Source organism: Chiroxiphia lanceolata, chromosome 19 (assembly GCF_009829145.1).
Source record: "Chiroxiphia lanceolata isolate bChiLan1 chromosome 19, bChiLan1.pri, whole genome shotgun sequence".
Lineage (NCBI taxonomy): Eukaryota > Metazoa > Chordata > Aves > Passeriformes > Pipridae > Chiroxiphia > Chiroxiphia lanceolata.
This window is the reverse complement of record NC_045655.1, coordinates 6,523,302-6,544,638: the sequence shown is the minus strand read 5'-3', so window position 1 is coordinate 6,544,638 and position 21,337 is coordinate 6,523,302. Positions and strand designations below refer to the sequence as shown.

The 21,337-nt window shown below is 50.1% G+C and overlaps 1 protein-coding gene across 17 annotated transcripts in view; it reads right to left on the bottom strand.

Moving 5' to 3' along the window:
• Window positions 1-21,337, bottom strand: part of CACNA1G (calcium voltage-gated channel subunit alpha1 G) — a 145,791-nt gene that overhangs the window by 66,731 nt on the left and 57,723 nt on the right. For all 17 annotated transcript variants that reach the window (XM_032706433.1, XM_032706448.1, XM_032706449.1 and 14 more), the window contains exons 6-11: window positions 20,022-20,313; window positions 19,430-19,522; window positions 17,019-17,829; window positions 16,886-16,930; window positions 14,956-15,320; window positions 391-542 (exon numbers count right to left, since the gene is read on the bottom strand). In XM_032706433.1, the coding sequence (XP_032562324.1) occupies window positions 391-542; window positions 14,956-15,320; window positions 16,886-16,930; window positions 17,019-17,829; window positions 19,430-19,522; window positions 20,022-20,313 (1,758 nt within the window). The remainder of the gene's footprint in view (window positions 1-390; window positions 543-14,955; window positions 15,321-16,885; window positions 16,931-17,018; window positions 17,830-19,429; window positions 19,523-20,021; window positions 20,314-21,337) is intronic.

Genomic DNA, 21,337 nt, shown 5'->3' with positions numbered 1-21,337 from the left:
TCTGGACTCTGTCCAGGCTTGCAAAGAGCAGAGCCCTACTTGAGTGTCAAAAATATGCCTGCAAATCAGTGGCTGCAGCTGCAGGGGCAATTACAGCCTTTGCACATGCCAAAAAACCAGAGAGATACTTAATTGGGCACTGGTTGTGCCATTTGGATCCCAGACCTTCCCAGGACATCAGGACTGATAGCTTTCTGCCCGGGCCTCTCTCTAAAATGACCATAAAATAATCCCAAGGTGTGTATTAGGAACCGTGTCTAAGTGCATTAATTTACAGAGAGAAGTGTAAAGTGTCACAGGAAGGGATTTATGCCTAGTCTCCATTACTTTCTGTTTAATTAAACAGCCAAATGAGGAGAAACACACATAAAGAAAGCTCAAGGTTTGTACCTAATCACCACGATGATCCCATCAAAGATGTTGTATGGATTCTTAATGTAGCCAAAAGGACCATAAACAAGGACTTTCAATAACATCTCCAGAGCAAAGAGGCTTGTGAAGACGATGTTGCTGATCTCCAGGGCATTGGTAAGTTCCTCTGGCTGAGGAAGGAAGAGGAGGAAAGGGAGAAAGTAAACAGCACAGCCTGATATCCAAAATCACATGTGGAAACACAACAAGCTGCAATACTGCAAGTGTGAGAATACTGATGCTAATGGTGTGGTGAGAGAATGGCAATAGCTCACTCAAAGCCCAGGAGACAGAAGAAAAATACTAGCAGAGTATTTAAGGTTTAGAAACCTGTTGTAAATTCAGCAGGTAAATCCAGACATGGACTTCACATTAATCAGAGCTTTAGTACCACCTCAGGAGGTTTATGCAGAAGTGGCATGTACTAAGGCTTAATGCTCTGACATCCCCCAAGCTGATTCTCCTTATGCAGAAGGGAAAGTTGGACCGTTTTCTCACATAAATATCCCTTTAGGGCCTGTTTTTTTATTTAGTAGCTCATCAAAAGATTCAGGCTAGGATTTTTCAAAAGCAGAGATCTGAGGTGATATAGCTGGAATGGCTCAGAAAAATCTCGTTACCAGGAGGCCCCAAACCTGCTAGTGAGGAAGGGCCCGATCCTGGCGTTCCAGAGTGGTAATTTAAAAACAGAGGTATGAAAAAACCTTAACAAACAGACTCCCAGTAGTCTTAGACCTAAATTAATACCTTTCATGTTTTTGTAGCATATTTCACAGAGGGTTCCCAACAATGCCTGCAGATGCCCAGCGCTGCGCTTTCCCCGATGGGTGGGCGGGCATTATCAGAAAACATATGGTAGAAGACAAAAACCGGTGGTGTAGTCTGTTTAGGATCAGTCAGCGGCAAAGACAGGAACAGAATCCTCAGTATCAGATCCCTTCTCCCCATATAACCCCAACACACGGCCACAACTGCATGTTTCTACTTAAAGGCTTCATTAAAATCAGGAGCCGACATCCCGCTGGCAGATGGCCGAGGGGTCACGTCAGCAACGCCGAGGTGGTGCAGGGCAGTGGGCTGGCACAGCTCACAAAACACCTCACACACAGCGGGTGCTGGACTGCTCTTGGGTAGTTTGGCATTTAACTCACTCAGATACTGTTCTAAATCCCCACATGTAACCACGTGTGTGTCTTTAGATGCCTGCACACCGTGGTGGGTTATGGCCAGATGTACACGTTCACAGCAGCCACGCCACGACAGAACACAATGTGCAGCAAATGCAGTTGGCTGCACCCACCAGCTACATGAAACACCTTCATGACTGACCAAAAACTTCCTACAACAGAGCAGGAGCTGCCACACCACAGCACAAGCTGTAGGGTTTGACATGAGGTGACCCAAGCCCAACACCATGGCAATCATGAGAGGGGAGGACTCAGGAGCAGGGTCAACACAGCCAACTGTTGTTTTGGAGCCCCAAAAAACCACAGCAACCAAAGGCTTCACAGACACACACTGGCAAATAACAGATAAATTCATGCAGGCATTCAACCCTCTCTTTCCCAGGGTTAAAGTGTCCAGGCTCAGCCTCTGAAGCTCAAGTTCCTCCAACCCAGTGTGAGATTAGATGGGGACCCAAATTGGCCTGATGTTATCTCAGCGAGGTAGTGTAATCCCTGTAGACTTGCACTGATATTGGTGGGAGCTTGTGATGACACAGTATAGTGAAGGGGGAAACAGCAGCACTTAGAAGAAAATGTAATAAAAAAGCAAAAACAGAGAGTGTTGAACACAGCTTTTACCTCGCACATCCTCGCTGAGGAACAGATCCCTTGGCTAGAGTTTGCCAAACACCATACACACAGTTCAAATCACCTGCTCACTGATCTACAGCTAAAATACAGCTCCAGCTCCCAATATTAAACGCAGCCCTGGTTTAAAGCCATGTACCTATGGGAACACTCAGACACAAAGTAATAAATAGGCCGAGAACTTATATGTCAAGCTGCACCTCAGGACAATTTCAAATAGCTGAAAGTCTACATTAGTCACAAAAAAATGCCAACTCATTTATGAGTGCCCCAGTACCGAGGCAAGCTGTGATCAGTACCGCAGTGATCCTGCTGGAAAGAAGACGTGTTCCTGGAAGCTTTCCTTTTCATCCATCAGCACCACTATCCTGGGCCCTGAAGGCTGATTTCCACCCTCTGTTCCCTCTCTGTGGTGGCACTGCCAAATCCAACTGGCCCTGCAGGCACAACCCAGTTAAACCCCTCAACGCGTGAGCGGCGCCCAACATCTCAGGCGGCCACAACATCCCTTCCTCATGGAGGCTGACATGGAAAATCCAGCAGCCTTGGAAGGGATGGCATGTTAATAGCAGAGATTAATGAAACTTTGCACTTCACGAGCGCCTTCTGGTTGGAGATGTTGTTGGGGTGTGAAAATCCAGATGGGAGGCACTGGTAGGGCACAGCTGGGTGATGTGGGGAGCCAGAGGGGGAGCAGCACCTACTCTGCAACTCTCCCAGGACCTTCAGCACCCGCGGGAAGGGCTGTGGCTCCCCTAGCCCATGAAATATCCCTCCCAGACCACCCAGCTCAGGAGAGCCCCAAATAGCCCTGGCACTGGCGTGGGAGGGCTATGGATCAGCCTCTGCAGCAATGTAATGTTGAGCACACACAGCAGCAACAAATCCACCCATCTACCCCTGCTTCACCCTAAAAAAGCCACCTGGCCTCCCATTCCTCCTCTCCACACACTCTTTTCCACATCCCTTATAGGAAACCGGTTTTAATATCTGAGATACTGGGCAGACATAATAAAAATGAAGAGTGGGATCTCGTGAACCAGAGGTGAGAATTAATATCCAAAAATCTAAGATTAATGGCCAAAATGGGTTGAAAGAGAAAGGGAAAACTCCCTTTCACCCATCTAGGAACAGAGAATGGTCTCCAGAGCAGCCAGGAGCTCTGTTGGGGAGGGTGAGCTGATCCTCCACTGGAAGCACACCCCAACCAGACCCGGCTGAAATCAGTTGTTATTTTGCTCCTGGAAACAACACATCCCTAAACAGTTGAGATGGGACGATGCAAATCACTCAGAGGATTTCACAGCCAGCTGTGGAGCACTCTCCCCCAAGACCCTCAGTCCCGCTTGAGGATCCCCAGGGCAGCTTATGAGCCCCCTGCAACAGCTCAACATCCCTTTCAAGGGACGCATCACTGCAGCCAGTCCATGGGGCACCCACATGGACCCCTGCCATGAGCACCACCGGGATTTATTTATATAAACAGAGGTGGGCTGTGATCATGAGCCTGCCCAGGGGGAACCCAGCTAGGCAGTGGGGATTCAGACCCTTCTGAGAATGCCATCTATGGGATTTTCATGAAGCCACAGATGTATACAGAAAATAAGACCAGTTATAAGATGCTGCTCTAAAGAAATCACAAACATGTCTGAGACAACATTTTTCCTGAGACATCATTACAATACAAGCAGGAATGTGGCTTTTTCTCTCCTATTGAAATTGAAATTGTCATCCCATCCCAAACAGGAATGCAGAGTGTCAGACTTGGCAAAATGAAACGCTGTGCACAAAATCTTGGATGTACTTCTCTCCATTTCAGTCCCCATTCCTTTATCCCTTTGCTCTGTACTGTAAATCAACCAAAATTAAAAAACATAAATAAAAGTCAGCTTGAAGAAGAACGTGGAACTTTTTGTTCCCCAACTGTTCAAGTGGACACTTCAAGTATCTCAGACAATATATTCCAATAAAGTTGGGATTTTTTTTGAGGTCAGTTCACTGAAAATGCTCCTCTCCCACGGACAGCTTCAAATGTGATAAACTGCCATTTTCCAACAATAACTGTCTAATCAAAACACTATCGACCAGCTCTAGACATGATGTACCTGAGAAGAGTCACTGACTCCTGGCACACAACCAGCTCTGTGTGTCCTCGCTGGGCTGGGAGGAAAAGAGACGGAAAAATCACTCAGCTTTCCCCTCTGAGGGCCAGAACACAGCAGCTGGGGGAGGTAACATCCTTCCTTTGACTAAATGATATATTGTGTGGAAAAAAACAACCCTCCAGGTCCACCCTAAAAAGGGTATTCTGCAGGAAGCAGAGCCTGAGGTGCACAGCCTGGGGTTTCTATGCAGCACAAAGCTTCTGCCCACCACTCCCATTACAGCACAGCTGCCACAGCCTCAGCTTCTCCATTAAAAGAAGAGTCTGCTAATTCTCTCATCAGTAGCAGCAGTGACTAATTAAAAGGAAAGCATCCTATGATTAAACAAGCAACACCCAGAAAGAGTGAGATCCAAGCACGATTTCAGCTGTGGCACGAAACACCAGCTCTTCCAATGAATCCTCGGTAAACACTGAATTTTGTTTCCAGGACATCTCGCCTTGCTGGACACACAGACGTGTTGTCCTGGATAAATCATTCCCTGTTAGCTTTCTGTTTGTGTAGTGTCGATTTGTTGATGTACCAAACAGCACATTGACAAGCTCTGGCAGCACATGAAATACGAGCAGACAGGGCAGCATCGCTCAGAAACACCGCACGGCATCGCAGGCGGCGGGAGGAGGTGAGCCCCGGGCACACACCCAGCCCTAACCCCGCCTGGCAGGGCACAACTGGAGGCAGTGAGGACGGAATGCTCTCTGAACCCTGCCTAGAGGATTCAGGCAGGGCTGTCTGGCACCAAGCAGGGCACTGCAGGGGTGAACAGGAGGAGGCAAGAGATGTCCCCAGGGTGCCTCAGGAGGTATCTCAAAGCTGCACCAGTACCTTGCCCTTTTTCAGCATTCGGAAACAGGCTGTAAGACATTTCTTTCCTTTTTTTCCTCTTTTTAAAACTGAGTAGAAGCTCACGAGTGAGTTTTCCGAAGGCAGAAGGGATGTGGTCCATTTCCAGCTGGGGACATGCTACTCCTTCCTGTGCACAGGACTCCGACGTGCCTGCTGAGCAAGTGAGGCTGCAGGCACCGAGTGGGGAAAAAGGTGAGGACGGGGGCTGGGGCCATGAAAAGTGCAAGCCCTGAGGGCTGTGTTCCTCAGTTCCTGAAAAACAAATCCTGCCGCAGGATGAAGTGCAACCAAGTGTCCTGAGAGTGCACAGAGCTTACAAGGCTTCTAACTCCTGCCCTCCTCCAGCAGTGACCCATATAGGGCACAGGCTCTTCATCATCATCAGACCTGCACCCACAGGCATGGCTGGCACAGATCCATCCATCCCACAGCCCCCCTGCCCATGCATGAGCTCCAGGCTGCAGCCAAGCCTGGTCTTGCTCAGCCTCTGCCCCTGGGATGCCAGCACAAAAGAGTAAAAGCACCGCAGGGTCTTTCCTATCTATCTTGCTAACAATAAAATGAAAGAGAAAAAACCACTCTGTCTCAACACAGAGGGAGGGATGGGGCGACCAGCCAGGAGGCAGATCCCTCCTGATCCCAAGGGATATCTTTATGATATCACTCTGCTTCTGTGAGTGGATCCAGAAGACCGTGAAAACTTCTAACCCATTCAAACGGCTGCAGAATAAAACCTTTCTGAAATCATTACCATGGCAACTAAGGAAAAATAACACAGAAAGAAAATAGCGACCTCAGCTATTTCACAGGAAACACCAACAACGTTTTACTGACTCATCACTTGCAGATTTTTAATATATATACATATGAAAAAAATCAAATGGGTCACACAGAGATGGGGATTTTCAACCTGACACTGCTCTGTTAAGATCCGCTCCACCCTCCACGTGGGTGCAGGCGTGCACTGGGTCCACCTCGAAACAGGAGCCAGACTACAAGTCCTGGGGCAAAATGCAAGAAACTGTGATGAACAGAAGCAGTTCTTAATTAACAAAATGAGGTGCCCTTTCTTTGCCCTTTCCCACGCTCGATTCCCCATCACTGATAGCTCATGGCTGTGTCCTCAGTCAACCCATGAGCCTTCTCCATGCACTGCCCTCATCACATCCATGTTATTCCCCCTGCCTCGGTGCACCCACCGAGCCACAGCCATCCAAAACACCACTTTGGTGCAGTAAATACAGCTCCTGTTGGCTCCAGAGCTGCTTGTGACTTTATAAATAGAAACTCAAGCCACGCATATTTTCAGCAATGACATTCATTGTCTTTGGGGCTCCTTAAAAGGTATCAGGCTCTAACTATTGTGTCCTGGGTCCAGCAGTGTCAACCTGAGCCGTGCTTCATCAGAGCCCCACAAACTGATAGGCTTCCTCTATTCATCCTTTGCCAAATTGGTTAAAGAAAACAATTCAGAAAGTAGCAGTTTTTGCTCTGCTCCTCCTGGGGCTGGAGACGCAGAAAGGGCAGCGTGCTCACTGCTCGGCGGGCGGGAGGAGGACTGCTGGGATGTTCAGGATTTATAAGCATTTATTAAAAGGAAATGACTTTGACAGACAAGCGAACAAGTCCAGTTTCATCCCTTCACCGCATGGGAATGGAGGATTTTCTTACGGGCTGAATGAAGGCTGAATATTTCATGCCATGGCAAGTAATGCTTTAAGAAAGGGAGGAAAGCAGCTTTCATTTCGGAGAAATCAGAGCTGTTTGCACAGGAGGGACTCCCCTTCCACCACTGCCACTAATCTCCTCGCCTTCCACCCAGTCTTCCCCATTCCAGTCAAATGTCCCTTCCCACCCCACATCTGCAGAGAGAAAGAGCTGAGTTTTGTGGACATGGCACCTTCTGGTGCAAGGCCTTCCTCTACAGCACATCCCTACTGAGGAACCGTGGCCAACAACCAAATTCCCTGGCCCTGACTGCCCATATGTTCCTATGCACCTCCTGTCTCACTTGAGACTGGGGTGCAAATGAGGGGATGAGCCCCAGGCTTGACAGAGAACCACATCAACCCACCCTGAAGGGACTGCCATAAACCATCACTGCCCAGGACCATAAACAAGATGCACAGACCATGTTCTCCTCCACCAAGCCCTGGGGCTGGGCTCTCCTAACCACTCTCAGGAGGCACAGCAGATATTCTTCCCCGAACTCCTTATCTCTCTCAGCTTGAGATTTCTGGATGAATATTATCCCAGAAAATGCAAGAAAAACATGTACTAGCTCATCCCTCTGCCCAGGTTTCGAAGGAGCTTAAGCCGAACAAAAGCTGCATTTCCACTTGGTCACACCTTGTAAGTACTTGAGATTTAAAGCCCTCTATTTCTGGTTAATCTAAACCAAGTTTGAAACTTATCTCCCCATTAGTACTTGAGAAGGGACCAGGGGGAGGGAGGAAATAAAAAAAGAGAAAGTAAAAGGCTGTCACTGTAGGGCTCCTGCACAGTTGTGCTGAACCCAGGTTTCTGATGCTGGTAACACTATCTCTAATGCTGACAGACGTCCATGGGGGAAAAGCCGGTCGTTTCCTAACGTCAGCAAAAAACCAATTGCAACAAAGTGCTGAAATCCAGCAGAGACAAGGGAAAAAGTGCTAAGCTCCTGTCCCTGCTCCCACTGGGGGCTGAGCAGGGTGGGCTCTGTGAGAACATGAGGGGCAGCAGCAGGGCAGAGTCATGGGTGGCAACAGGGACCAACCTCTGCCGGGAGAACTGGGGACAAAAATGGACTGATCCCTGGGAAATCACCAACAATCAGCAACCAGAAGCGCTTATAGATAAAAGCATTTGCTGGTGCAAGCTGAGGGTGCTCCAGATGCTCTAGCTGAATTTGCTGGCTCCCACCCAAGGGGAACAACCACAATAATCAAAGGAGGAGCAGAGAGAAGCGCCTGGCTATCTGCAGAGAGCAGCGATTTTTCATCCATACAAGGATGAAGTGAGTTTTGAAAGCACACATCATTTTCCCATTTCACTGAGCTGGAGTCTCTTCTCAACGCTGCCTGAGCAGAGATAACACAAGGGTATGGATGGCAGCTGAAACAACAGCTGTAATGATAGGATCTAAGGCAGCTCGAGTATTTCCAGCCTCTGAAATAAATTAACAGGAAAGGATTGACACTTATGCCTCCCCAACCAGGGAGCTGAAGAAAACTTTAGCAGGTGTCAAGGAATCCACAGTCTCATTGCTAAAGCATGCAGAGAACTGAATTATCTGATTAAAAAAATACCCTTTCCAGGTTCATGAAATCTCATTTAAATTTTCAAATCATTCAGTCTCCAGAACCAGAATAAAGTCTGCTTTATACGCACAGACCATTTTTTAATGACTAAGAGGGCCATGGCATCCCTGTATTTTTTTACCCCTTGGAGGAGATTCGTGAGTGAGTCAATTAAAACACGCAAGTTCCTACAAGATCTCGTAAACCCTTCAAATCCCTGAGAAGCAGGAGAATCCCCCCCAAGGTCCATAAAAAGAATTACCCCCAATAACAAACAGAGAGCTGGTTTTGAAGTCAGAGATTCTAGTGATTAACTGCTCTGACTTCCATTAGTGTTGACTTGACTCCTCCAGTCTCCAACAACAACAACAAGCCGTTAATAAGAGTAATTTCTGCACAAGCGGGAGCTAATTGAATACAGCACGTGCGAATCTATAGGGCACCTCATTTTCCTGCCTTGGGAGTGCCCTATGCAGTTGGAGTGCTGAGAAATTAAGTTGCAGGTAGCTCCAAGCCCTGCGCTGGGCAAAGCCAGCAGGCGCCGAGGGAGGGAAAGCCTCGCTGCGCTGCCAAGGCTTTGATCGCTTGGCTGAGACCAGCTGGCATGGGGCTGGAGAGATGTGTAATGGAGTTAAATAGAGACATGGGATGTGCACCCGAGTGGAAGTGCAGATTCCTCTAGGAAGAGAAGACAGTGCATGAATGCGAGACCTGGTGAGCTCCCGGGAAGAGCCCGGGGCAGAAGGAGGTTGTCCAGGGAAAGGCTGTCTCCTCGATTTAGGGATGCACACACCTGCCTAAGTGCCCTTCTGAAACAAAGCCCGATGAATCAGATTCATACAGGGAATTCATCAAATTAGAAATTACACCACAGAGAAAAGCTGGGCTGTACTATTAAGGCCCCAGTTGCAGTAAGGTAGACAGGGTGGAAGGTTAAGGGGTACAGCACTGGTTTGCAATGGTGTGTGATGCAGAGAGCCCCTGGTTGCAGCACCAGGTGCTGTCTGGATGCAGGACAGGTCTTTGAGTCCCTGCACTCTCAGGAAACAACTCAAAAGAGGTGCAAGAGATATGAAAAATATTTTACCAAAAAAAAATAAAGGATTTCCTTCCATCCTGACCTGGAGACCTGACACAAATCCCTGCAGACCAAAGAAGCCAAAGTTCAGATATCCTGGATTGACCTGGCATGGAGCCATGGAGGCTGGAGGGGACACAGTGTTTCCCATTAGTGCCCTATGCAGCCAGACAAGAGTGACCTGAAGCTGATCCCTGGATCCTCCACAGCCTTCTGGGGAGGTGAATGAGCACTTGGCAAGATCTCGTTTTGGCACACAGATGTCACATAGATGTCAAAGGAGCAGTCTCCATGTGCCCGACAAATCTACATCTGTCTTCCACCACCAGCAAAACATTCAACTGGACTTGAAACTGGTGGAAATTAGGATGCTCTTTGACCACCAAGTCCTAGAAGCTTCTGTTCCCAAAGATGCCCTTATCTTCTGAGGCAGTGCTCATACAGGTATCCAGACCGCTGCCTTCCAGCCTGTCCAGAACTTGGGGCATTCAAGCACCCCAAGACGAGGGGCACCAGCCTGTCAAATTCCCACTGCCCAGCTCCCTTACACCACTCCTCCATGGAAAAATCCACTTTTCCTCCCACAAAGAGAAATCAATCAGTGGGTGTCATGACAGCTAATAATTTTCAGTTACCTTCTTCCCTGCACATTGAATTCAGGTAGAAGTACCTAAATACCATCTGGGTGACTATTATTAATGCTTGAACCTGGCAGCCTAATGGTTGCTCCACACTGGCAAGTTTTCTAACCCTTCACCTCCCCTCTCCATCATCCTGGTTACCTGAAAATTTCATGTTCTCTGACACTGATTAAGATGACTCCCATGTTCTCCATCCTCAACTGTTTACACAAATAGACATTTTAATGCATTATGCCAGCAAGGTTTCCTTTGACTCCTTGGCACAGATGGTTGATATTTCTGTGTTGCAGCAGCTATTAGATCATAATGTTACCAGTGACAACTCTCTATCATCTGTACTCTGCACACTCCCCTGCAGCAGGATGCACCAGGAATTCAGCCTGACATACTGTCACAGACTAAGGCTGCTCCTGTCTCCTGCAGAAGGAGTTTACACACCTTGGCTTGGGGCACTGTGGCGTTGTAGATCCCTACAACACCTTGCTGTAGCTGGGGGTACTCCACCGGCTGTACTCATGCTGGGGGGATGTCAGGCATTGCCTCATCCCACTTCCTTGAAGAACTGGCCCCCATGGATGATGAGCTTTTCTCCTTGGGTGCTGTCCCACAGAGTCATTCACCCTTGCCACCTCTCCAATTTGCTTTTAAGAATTAACAAAAGGTTCCCCACAGGTCTGAATGAATTTCTTCTTCCTTCCTTCAGAGACACCAGGGTGTCGGATCAATCTAGATCCAACTCCACACAAGCTTCAGCCAGGGATTTGAACCAACTGCAGCTTTGGGGAGGCCAGTGCAGGACTCTCCAGTCTCTTTCTTGTTATGTTAACAATGGCAAAACACCGCAGAGACGGCGGCTGAAATTCAAGTGCTATTTAAACAAATGAATATGTAGGGTATAGTTCATACAATGTGAGTTCAGACAAGGAAACTCGGAACAGCCAGGCAGCTCAATATGAACCAGATTTTAAAAACAAAAACAAAACCCCAAAGCCCTTCCTCAAGGAAGCCCTTGCCGAATTCTTTCCCCTGCTGAGGAGTCCAACATCACGCCTTGTACTAAAGCCTTTGCATTTCACTCCAAGAAAGGACTTGGAGGAAAAAAAGGAAAATAAAAGCAGCACATTATGGAACAGAGCCTGGCTTACAGCCAGGGCTGGGGGGAAAGCAGCAAAGAAACCCTCTGGTTTAGCAGCACATTTTACTCCTGCTCTATGGCAGAAGAGGCTTTTGCAAAGCCCCAGCCGTTTGAACCCACAGTGCTGCAGAGGCTCAGCTTCCCTAAGGCGAATCAGTCAATTGGTTCAACAGTGTATTTAAAATCCCCTGGAGTCTACCTTTAAATCACCTTTATATTCCTCTACCCAAAGCTAAGAGTTTCTACCTGCATTTTGCTTCATCTCTGTAGAAAAACAAGCTATTTAGCAGCCACATTAATAATCCGTGGCAACCTGGTTGTCATTCCCCTGATGGAAAATTTCACACTGCTGCCCAGCAGCCGCGACGTGGCGAGTGCTGAGCACCTCACACCATTCTGCCTCCTTCCCACCGGCCCAGCCACCAGGAGAACAGCAGGAGCTGGAGCTGGAGGGGTGGGGTGGGGAGGATGGGCAGGAAACGCAGAGTTATGCCCAGTCAGGTGTATCTGTGGCTCACACACGTGCAGGAACCACGTGGAAACAACCTGGTGGTGAGTGAGAAAGTGTCGCCAATGCACCACCACGGAAAGTCAGTGAGCTCATGTCAAAAAGAACTTAAGAAGAAACCCAGCTCCTGAAGCCTCAGCCCTACGAGGGTAAAACATGTGTTGACAATGACTTTACCGTGGAAGGTGCTCTGTGGAGAGGAGCTCTGGGGGACATGAACTGCCTTTGGCATGAGCACCCAGCACCCCTGGCCATGGGTGCTCAGTCTGGTCAGGTTGACTGATGGGTAAATACAAATAAACAGCAAGAGGTGGGAGCCAGTGTTTTCAACACACTCACAGTTGCCACTCACTTTTATGTGCCTTCAGAGAACCACTCTTGTCCTACATATCCCAACCTGGCCTTCTCTGGTTGCTGAGTCTGTTAAGCAAGTGACTGAAAGATTGTTTCAGTCTTCCAGGTATCTTCCTTGGAGAAAAGTAGGTCCCTCCAGGCTGCTTGTCCCAAGGTGAGACATCAAACCTCCAGAGGAGCAAACTGTTCTCCCAGGCTAGAATGACAGTCTCAGCTCACTAGTTCCTGTCTTGAAGTTCAGGATGCTCTGGTGGTCCCAGAGCTGCTGAATCTCATTCAGTATTGCTGGGGACAGATGGGGAGGGCAGAAGCCTCTTCCTTCTTGAGCAACCTCCAGCCCATCCTTCCTCTCACAGAGTAGATACTAGTGTGTCCTCTCCTCTGTACCAAAGGGCTGCTAAACAACACAAGGTTTTTAGCACCTTAAAACATGTCCTCAAAATATTTACCCTAATATAGCCTGGTGGGGCCACAGTGGCATATGGAAAGCCCAAGAGGTAAATATTCTTTAAATAAGCAGAGAGCTTAATATAGAAAGTCATAGAGTCAAGTACTCTTCAAGACCCCTCACATCTTTGCAAACATCAGCCAGTAAAGATAAATTTGACACAGTTGATCACTTGCACTTTTAGGAAAGGCTCTTTTAAAAGAAAAAAATTCACGTTTTGGTGTTTATAATCTCTGCAGAAAGGCCTGGTTCAGCATTTCACCCCTCTAATTCCTGCTCTCGTAACTGTCAGATTATGAAATTGCCGACCATAAGCCTCCTGAGTTTACAAAAAAACACCTCTCTGTTCTCTGCCACCACTTCAAGCAGATGAACTAATAAAAACAAGCTCCGCTATTCCCTCCAAATGCCTGGGAGAAAGGAATCTGGAACACTAGTAGCTTGAAAATACTGTTAAAGAAAGCAACCACCCACAGCGTCTGGAGTCCCCCCACGTTTATCAGCTCCCTACACCCTTGTTACCCGAAAACCGCCACAAAAAATCTTCATCTTCGCATCCAGCTGTTTTCTGGGACTCACCACTGGCCCAGGCAGAGACCCAGACCCCCCTGCCCTATTTCTCCCAAGCCAAAGAATCAAGGAGCTGTGTTGCCTTTAGGGTGTTTGATGATGGGAGCTTGCTCAGCCTCCCGTCCCCAGTGGGATGGTCCCCCTGGTACACGCACAGTGGGAGCCCACACCAGCATCTCCCAAAGGTGCTCCTGGTAAAGGGAAACAAGCCCTGACAATCCATCCCTTGGACAGCCACAGCAAAGACAAGGCAGATCTGCTTTCACCTTCCAGCCAAAGGAGCAATATAATTGTTTATTCGTTTCTGCGAGCCACCTCCCCCCAGCGCCTTCAGAGATGATCTTCCTGAGATTATTAAATAAAGGTGGAATCACTCAAGCTTCCCCGCAGAGCTCCCACCAAGGGCAGCAGATGAAGGTGAAACCTGCAGGACTTTGGAGCGCGTTGCTGTTTAATGTGTACTGAAAACAACACTTAGACAGCCAGACTGCATCAGGGCATCAGGGGGAAGCTGCTGGCTCAAAGGAACACATTTAGCACAGCCACATCTCCCCAGTGTTCGGTCACTGAGGCGTTAATGCCACAGGAGGACAGGGGAACTTGGAGCTGATCTGCAGTCACCACCGCTGTCACTGGGAGCTGTGGGAGAAACACCTCTGTGCACAACCATGAGCGGCTCAGCAAACGTGAAACATGCCAGGAAGGGACACAAGTGAACAGCCATGACTTGAAACGCAACAACTTCCCAGCCAAGACCAGTGCTGGGACTGGGGGAGCTGTGTCTGTCTGGGAGTGGAAGGCTCTAGCACCCCAGGAGAAGCACCATGCTGGGAGCCCTCAAATATCAGAGGGGTCTGTAACAAGGTTTTGCAGCATCTCAGCATCTCCACTAATAAACTCTTTACCCCAAACCTGCAGCCCCAAGACATGTCGTGCCTGAGGCACCGTGCCACAAGGGCACCGTGCCAGGTGAGCCCCAGCAGCAGTCACAAAACCCACGTGAGGCCAGAGTATGCAAAGCCTCTCTCAAAGCAGAGCTCTTGTCATCCTTATGGAGCCATTTCAAGAGGAACGTGGCAACTCCTTTTCTTAATGACTATATATAGGGAGAGCTCTGCTAGGTGACAAGTGTGCAAGAGGCTGGAGCAGAGGCAGCCTCTTGCCTGCAAAGACTCAGATAATCGAGCGGAGGAATAGCCAGCGATGAGTCTATTTTGGACTCGGCATGCTGCTGCTGGAGCATTCACTGAGGAGGCAAAGCCATTTGTTACCTCCTCTCCAGGGAGCACAAATTCAATAGACTTCCCTGCCTGCAGCTGCAGCGACCCCGGAGCCCACAGCCACTGGCATAGCACTGCTGGGCTGGCACTGACCCCGTGGCAAACAGCTGCTCCCTCTCCTTGCTCCCCTCACCACAGAACCCAGCGACACCTGGTGCTGCCCAGGTGACGGGTGGTCTTGGCCACAGTGCTGAGCATCCTTGGCAGGGTTGGGATGTAGGAGCTCACATAGACAGGTACCGGTCAAGGTGATTACTGCAAGCTGGAAGCAGGCTCAGAGGGAAAAAGCCTGCTTTGCTCTATCCTGGGAGCCTTCCCAGGGCATTCCAACGCCTCTCACCCCAAAACATCCCACCAGCAGCCAGATTCTGATCTGTTAAACCACCCACATCCCCACAGCACCAGGAGCCGCCCAGGCAGCACTCACCTGCTCGTGGTACTCGATCCCCATGCTGAGCGTGTTGATGAGAATGGCCACCATGATCCCACGGCCGAAATATTTGCTGTCCACGATCTTGCGGAAGGTCTCGCACACCACGTGCCAGAAGGCCAGCACCCGGCTGGCCCTCCTGGCCCGGGCCCTGCCCCGCTGTGGGTCCCGCTGGTCGCTGTAGTGGGCATCCTGTGTGAACTCATAGACCCCCTCGCTGTCCGAGTCGGCCGTCTCGTTGTCCGACAGCTCGGCCTCGCCGGCCAGCGCTGTGAGGCAGTAGGGGCAGCTCTCGGGGTTGCAGGAGCCACCATCCAGCTTGGTGCAGGGGCTGGAGATCTTGCAGGAGCTTTGGCAGGGACCTGAAGTGCCAACAGGGAAAGGGTAGCCCATCAGCCAGGACAGACGACTGTGGGCAGCCACAGGAGCAATCCCCCAGACCCTGTTAGCACCAAGCTGTCGCCCTTGACATGATAGACATTTCCTAACGGGAAAAGGGCTCCTGCTGGGTTAAAACCTGGGCTCCACAATGCCTTTTCCCCAGTTATGAAGCCCTCTTTGTTGCCGCCAGGCAGACACCACTCCAGCCCAGGACCCCTAGCCCACCTCATTATACCTCTGGCCATTACGGGCAGGAGGAAGCAATGGGCTTCCCTGGCCCTGGCAGGCTCCAGACTGGAATTACTGGGAGAGCTGCTGCCAGCAGATTCCTTTCCTGCTCCCACTCTTTGCTGATGCTCCAAAATCACCAGCTTCCCTCTCTACACGCTGTCCACAATGGCAGCTGCCAGGTGTCTCCTGGGTGAAAATACCAGCAGGATATTCCCCAAAATTTCCACCAGCTGGCTGTGAGGAGAGAGGCTATCTGCTGCACGGCAGCACACAGCAGTGCAAATGCAAACCCAGTGCTAAACCAACTCAGAGCCCAGCTCTGTGTGTTTAGTCTCTGCGCAGAGCTGGGCTGGGGGCAGGACTTGGTCTCTTCCCTGCACAGATCTGGGCTCGAAAGGTCAGTGCCACTGCAGTGGGGTGGAAGAGGCATTGACTGCCTCAGAAAGCTTGGCCACAAACACTTCTTGGAGGCTGAAAGTGCTCGGACTACACTGGCTCAAACTCCCAAACCTCAGGATGTGAAGGGGGAAAGAGCAACTTGTGGTGAAGGTATGAAATCCCTGATCTAGGAAAGCTGGATTTGGTGTCTGACTCTTATGGGCTTCCTGAGCAGATTTTAATACTCTGTATCTGCGACTGCCCTTGAGCACTCACGCAAAGCAGACACTCGATCTCTCTGAGCCTTGTCTCCCACAGGAGCAGAGCTATGCAGTGCTCAGGGATGTGTTAGGGCTCAGATCTGGAAGGTGTCCATCCTCAACCTCTGACTGATTTTGGAAGTGCAAGGATTTGGGGAGTGTTCCCTCTAATTGCAGAATAAATTGGTTGGGGGGAGCATAGAGATTACAGAATCACAGAATGGTTTGGGTTGGCAGGGACCTTAAAGATCATCTCATTCCAACCCCCTGCCATGGGGCAGGGACACCTTCCACTATCCCAGGTGGATCCAAGCCCTGTTCAACCTGGCCATGAACACTTCTAGGGATGGGGCAGCCACAGCTTCTCTGGGCAACTTGTGCCAGGGCCTCACCACTCTCACATGGAAGAATTTCAGCCTAACATCTAATCCAAACCCACACTCTGTCAGTTTAAAGCCATTCCCCTTTATCCTATCACTAAACGTCCTTGCGAAAAGTCCCTCTGTAGCTCTCTTGTGAGTCCCCTACAAGATAGGAATTGGAATGAAAATGGATTCACTGAAAACATTCGTTTCCCTTGGATTCTTGCAAGTTTGAAGTCTGGGAGGTTGAAACCTCTCTCCTGGATTTGATTATAAGAGGTATTAGGTAGCTCAGAGGACCCCTGTTTGCCTCACCTGGAAAGCCATCGCCTTTCTCCGTAACGTGGACTGAAAAGAACCCTGCAAAAATCCAGACAGAGAAAGGAATTAGGTCACAGCTTGTATTTCTGCAAGGCAACCCCAGACTGACATCCAGCCCCCAGCTCACCCGTGCTCTGTGTCTCCAGCAGCTTGTGCATGGTGCTGTAGGGCCCAGGCGGGATGTTGAGGCTTGTCAAGGTGCTGCTCCCGGCACCCACCGCTGCCTCCCCCAGGTTCTTCTCTTTCAGCATCTCATGGGAGGTACTGGAGTGCACCGTGGGGTACACCTTGCTGCCCATGATGTTCTTGGGGATCCCCTCTGGGCTCGGCAATCCGAGGCTTGGCTGCGTGAGGGATGACCGGCAGCGCACCGGCTCGAAGTGGCAGTCGGCGTGGTAGATGCTGTGGACGGACTCGGTGTTGCTGGGAGAGGCACTGGGGGCCCCGAGGGAGTTTGGTGCAGAGGGGGGGAGCATCAGCCGGTTGGTGCCGTTGTGGAGCGAGCTGGTCTCCACATCGCTGATCTCGGGGCTGGCACGGGGTGCCCGCAGGTTCCCATTGCCCAGGTGATAGTGGTGGTGGTGGTGGTGATGGTGGTGGATGAGGTGGTGCACGGAAGACCTCTTCCTGCTCCGGCGCTTCCTGGCGTGCCGGTCAGCCCCTGCCTTGCTCTCGGGGCTGGTGAGGAAGCCCATCCTCACGCCTGCCGCCCGGTAGGCCTTCACGAGCTGCTTGCTGCCTTTTCGGGCAATGTAAACCAGGTACTTGAGGAGCTCGTCATAGCAGCTGCCCGGCTCTGAAAAGCTGGCGAGGGTGCTGGCGTTGGACAGGTAGCGCACCCGCTGTTCCTTCATCAGCTGGCTCTCGCGCTGCTTCGTCTCGGAGAACTGCGTCGCTATCACCACCAGGCACAGGTTGATCATGAAGAAGGAGCCCACCTAAGGGGACAGGAGCCATCAGCCACTTTGGAGCAGCCACGCCTACCCTATAACCCTGCAGGGATTAAGGATCTGGGGGCAAACCCCAGCCAGCCTCATCCCCTACGTCACCCACGGGGACCACCAGGCCGTGGGGGGCTGACTCACCCCCCGAGCTCCCGCCCCAGGGACTCCCACGCCAGCCCTCCACGGAGGACGACAGAGATCAAAGACGGGAGAAGATCATTTTGACAAAAAGCTCTTGCTCTTTTAAGATGGTGTTTTTCTCTCTCCGCAGACAGCGGTTGTAATTATCACAATTAGTGGCATTACGATGAATGCACTGAGCCTTCCTGATAGGAGCGTTTTTTTTTCTGGCAGTGTGTGGGCAGCTTGCGAGCAGATCTCTTTCCCCTGCTAACGGGATTTGCGGGTGACTGTTACGCAAGGGCATCAGCAGTCTGTACCCACAGCTTGGAGATTTTCTTTCCAACCAGGTTTTCATGAGGTTCTGCCTTCCGCAGAGCCCAGCCTGGATCACAGGGAATTACTGACGTGCTAACGGGCTATCACACTCTGCTAACATTACTCGCACGGCATCTGGAAAAGTACTGCTTGCTCTTCCTCTCCGTCATTTCAGGGATGCTGAGAATAGGGGTTTGCTTCTCTTTTGGGGAAGCTGACAGATGAACTAGAAAAAGCATCATGGACTAAATGACCATCTACTTTGTCATCAGGGTTTGAGTCCCGGTTTGATGAGGAGCAGAAACCCCCACAATGACCTAATGGACAATGTGCAGCTATTTTGCTGGACTCAGTCCAATTACATGGCAAGAAAAGGACTCATCTCACTTATCTCAGCTACATCTGAGTGAGGCACCTAATGATCCTTTAGAGTCAAGAGAGAAATAGGCGCATCAAGTCTGCAATGCATCTAATTTATTTTGGATGTCTACCTTCAGAGGAGATGAATCACCCCCTTAAAGCACCTATTTTTCTCCCTTGACGATAAAGGGAGTCTAGACAACGAGCTCAGTCAGTCACTGTAGACAATTCTGATTGCATAGATGAAGCCCAACATGGAGCCCACCCCATAGAAACTCTTTGTTGGCTCCTTTGTGGGTGGTCTCAGATGATGCTGAGAAGTGTGGGTGGGCTGTGGGCAGTAATCTCTTCCCTCTTTTCTTAATGTGCTCTCTGAAGTTTGGGACTGTTTCCCCATTGCATCAAGGACCCAGCCAGATGGGTTCATCAATATGGGGGAATTTTCGGGCAGCCTCTTCCCCTTCCAGCGCTCAAAAACCGACCAGGTGAAATTTGCCTACTTTTAAACTTAAATTCAAGGTGGAAAGTAAGAGAGAGAAACTTGGAGCACAGGCAGAGAAATAGTAGAAGCATCAGCATCTACCACAGCTTGAGCACATCCTTCTTTCCCTTCCTCATGTTTGCAGCAAAATGCAGCTGCAGCACAATGCCACAGGGAAGCTGTGTGTCTCCCAGCAGGCTGGTTGCTACCTCAGCTTTTATATTCACTCTATTCTCTGCCCTGTTCCCGTGGGTCACTCCACTCTGCTCTCTCCAAATGCCAGGAGGACCCCACTGTTCCCCCGAGGCCACTCACAATGATCAGGAGGATGAAGTAGATGAAGTTGTAGAAGGAGTGTGCATCCATGACAAAGTACATGATGTCCACCCAGCCTTCCAGCGTGATGACCTGGTGGAAACAAGAAGGGAAAGCAAACCTGTCAAAGCTCAGTTACCACACCAAGTGCACAAGCAAGGTTTCTTCTGGCTGGGTCATTTCTGTCACCCCATAGTTGGTCCTGGTGCAGTACAAGACACCAAGGAGCCAAATCCTGCTCCTATCAATGCCAACAGCCACATTACCAGTTGCCCAGGCTAAATCCAGCCCTTTCCCAGCTGGACTTAAGGGCTACTACTGCATTTTGCAGAGAGAAAAGCAATCTCTAGGCTCTGTCTCACGTCAGCATAGTCTTATTGCATGCACAGAGGGTTTTGCCCATGCACATGAGGTGGAGACGTTTTCAAATCAGGCATCAAACTGTAACACTTTGAGCACCTGGGCGCTACTATGTAAGTGCTCCCTGGAGCAAAACAGCCCCCCAGGAGTGCAATTACAAGTCCCTGGGAATGTGCTGAGGGGCAGGACTGCCTGTTTGCCCACCTTGTGACAGTTAGCAGACAGGGCTCACCTGAAATATCGCGATCCAGGCGTAGCCAATGTTATCGAAGTTGATGGCTCCCTTGAAGGGGTTGTGCTCCCCGGCAGAGCAGTTGGTGTAATACTGGTTCCAATTGACACAGGACGTGTTGGTGGTGTCGTTGTAGGAATAATAATCCAGGGTGCACTCCAGACCCTCTTCCCTCCGCGTTGGGATGCTCCGGCAGTAGCGCATCCCGTTCTCCCGGGGCTGGGAGCAGATGAAAGGGTTTTCATCTTCGTTCTCTGTCTGGTAGTACCGCTCCAAATCCACTGTGTAGGGGCTGAAAGAGTCCAGACAGGGCTGGGGTTTGCACACCAATCGTGGGCAATCTGGCAAGGAAACAACTGTAACAGCACAGCCTGTTATTCTGGATCTTAAAGCTTTTTTTTTTAAAAAAAAGGAATCCTCTTGGATTTTCTGCAGCCCCATAGGGTGAGTTGATGTCCCTAAATGGGTTTTAGGAAGCTGAGGCAGTGCACTTGACCACTCGGCAACCCCCTCTGATGGCATTATGAAGAGTCACTCCATCTGGAAGCACTCTGGCTTTGACTTTAGGAGACTAAGAACAGGATTCAGCCTGACAGGGCTTCTCTGAAATGTCTTTGCTGCAGTAAGATGGATATCAGTCAGTTTAAGCTCCTGTATCTCCTGTCCTCCTGGAGATGCTAAGAATTGTTTGGGGAGACTCTATGTACAAGGACCTCCCAAGACTCCTGAAAACCAGAGACAGGGCCTTCATGTGCATTTCACAGTGTCAGTTCAGCCCATAGATAAGCTCTAAATTCCCTCTGAGGGTGGCCTTACCACAGCACACCAGGCACAAATGCTCTTCAGGGAGATGAAACAACCCATGGCCAGCCAGAAACTGGCTTCTTGCTCCGCACACACTATCTCCTTAATGCTGCCAGGACTCTCACTAAAGCTTGCAAAGATATTTTTAAGCCTAGTTCAGCCCAGTTAATTCCTGTAGAATTGCCTGTAATACCCTTCAAAGCCTATCTAAACCCCTGGAATTCTGGCTCAATTAAACAGCACCCAAACCTGTGGCTCTATTGGATTTACTCGGTGGTGAAGTCTCCCTGTTCTGCTGCCACTTACTTAACATTGCCCTGGTAATGACTCTCCCAACCGCCCTTCGAGGGCATGACCTACAAGAGGGGTGGAAGTTGAGTAGGAGATGCCTGGGAGAGGACAGAAGGTGCCTCATGCCAGCTCCAGACCCGAGCCAACCTGGCTACAGCAGCAGCAGCATGACCCTGCTGTGTGGCAAGAAAGAGGCCTTGGGCTTGCAGGATTCCTCCATC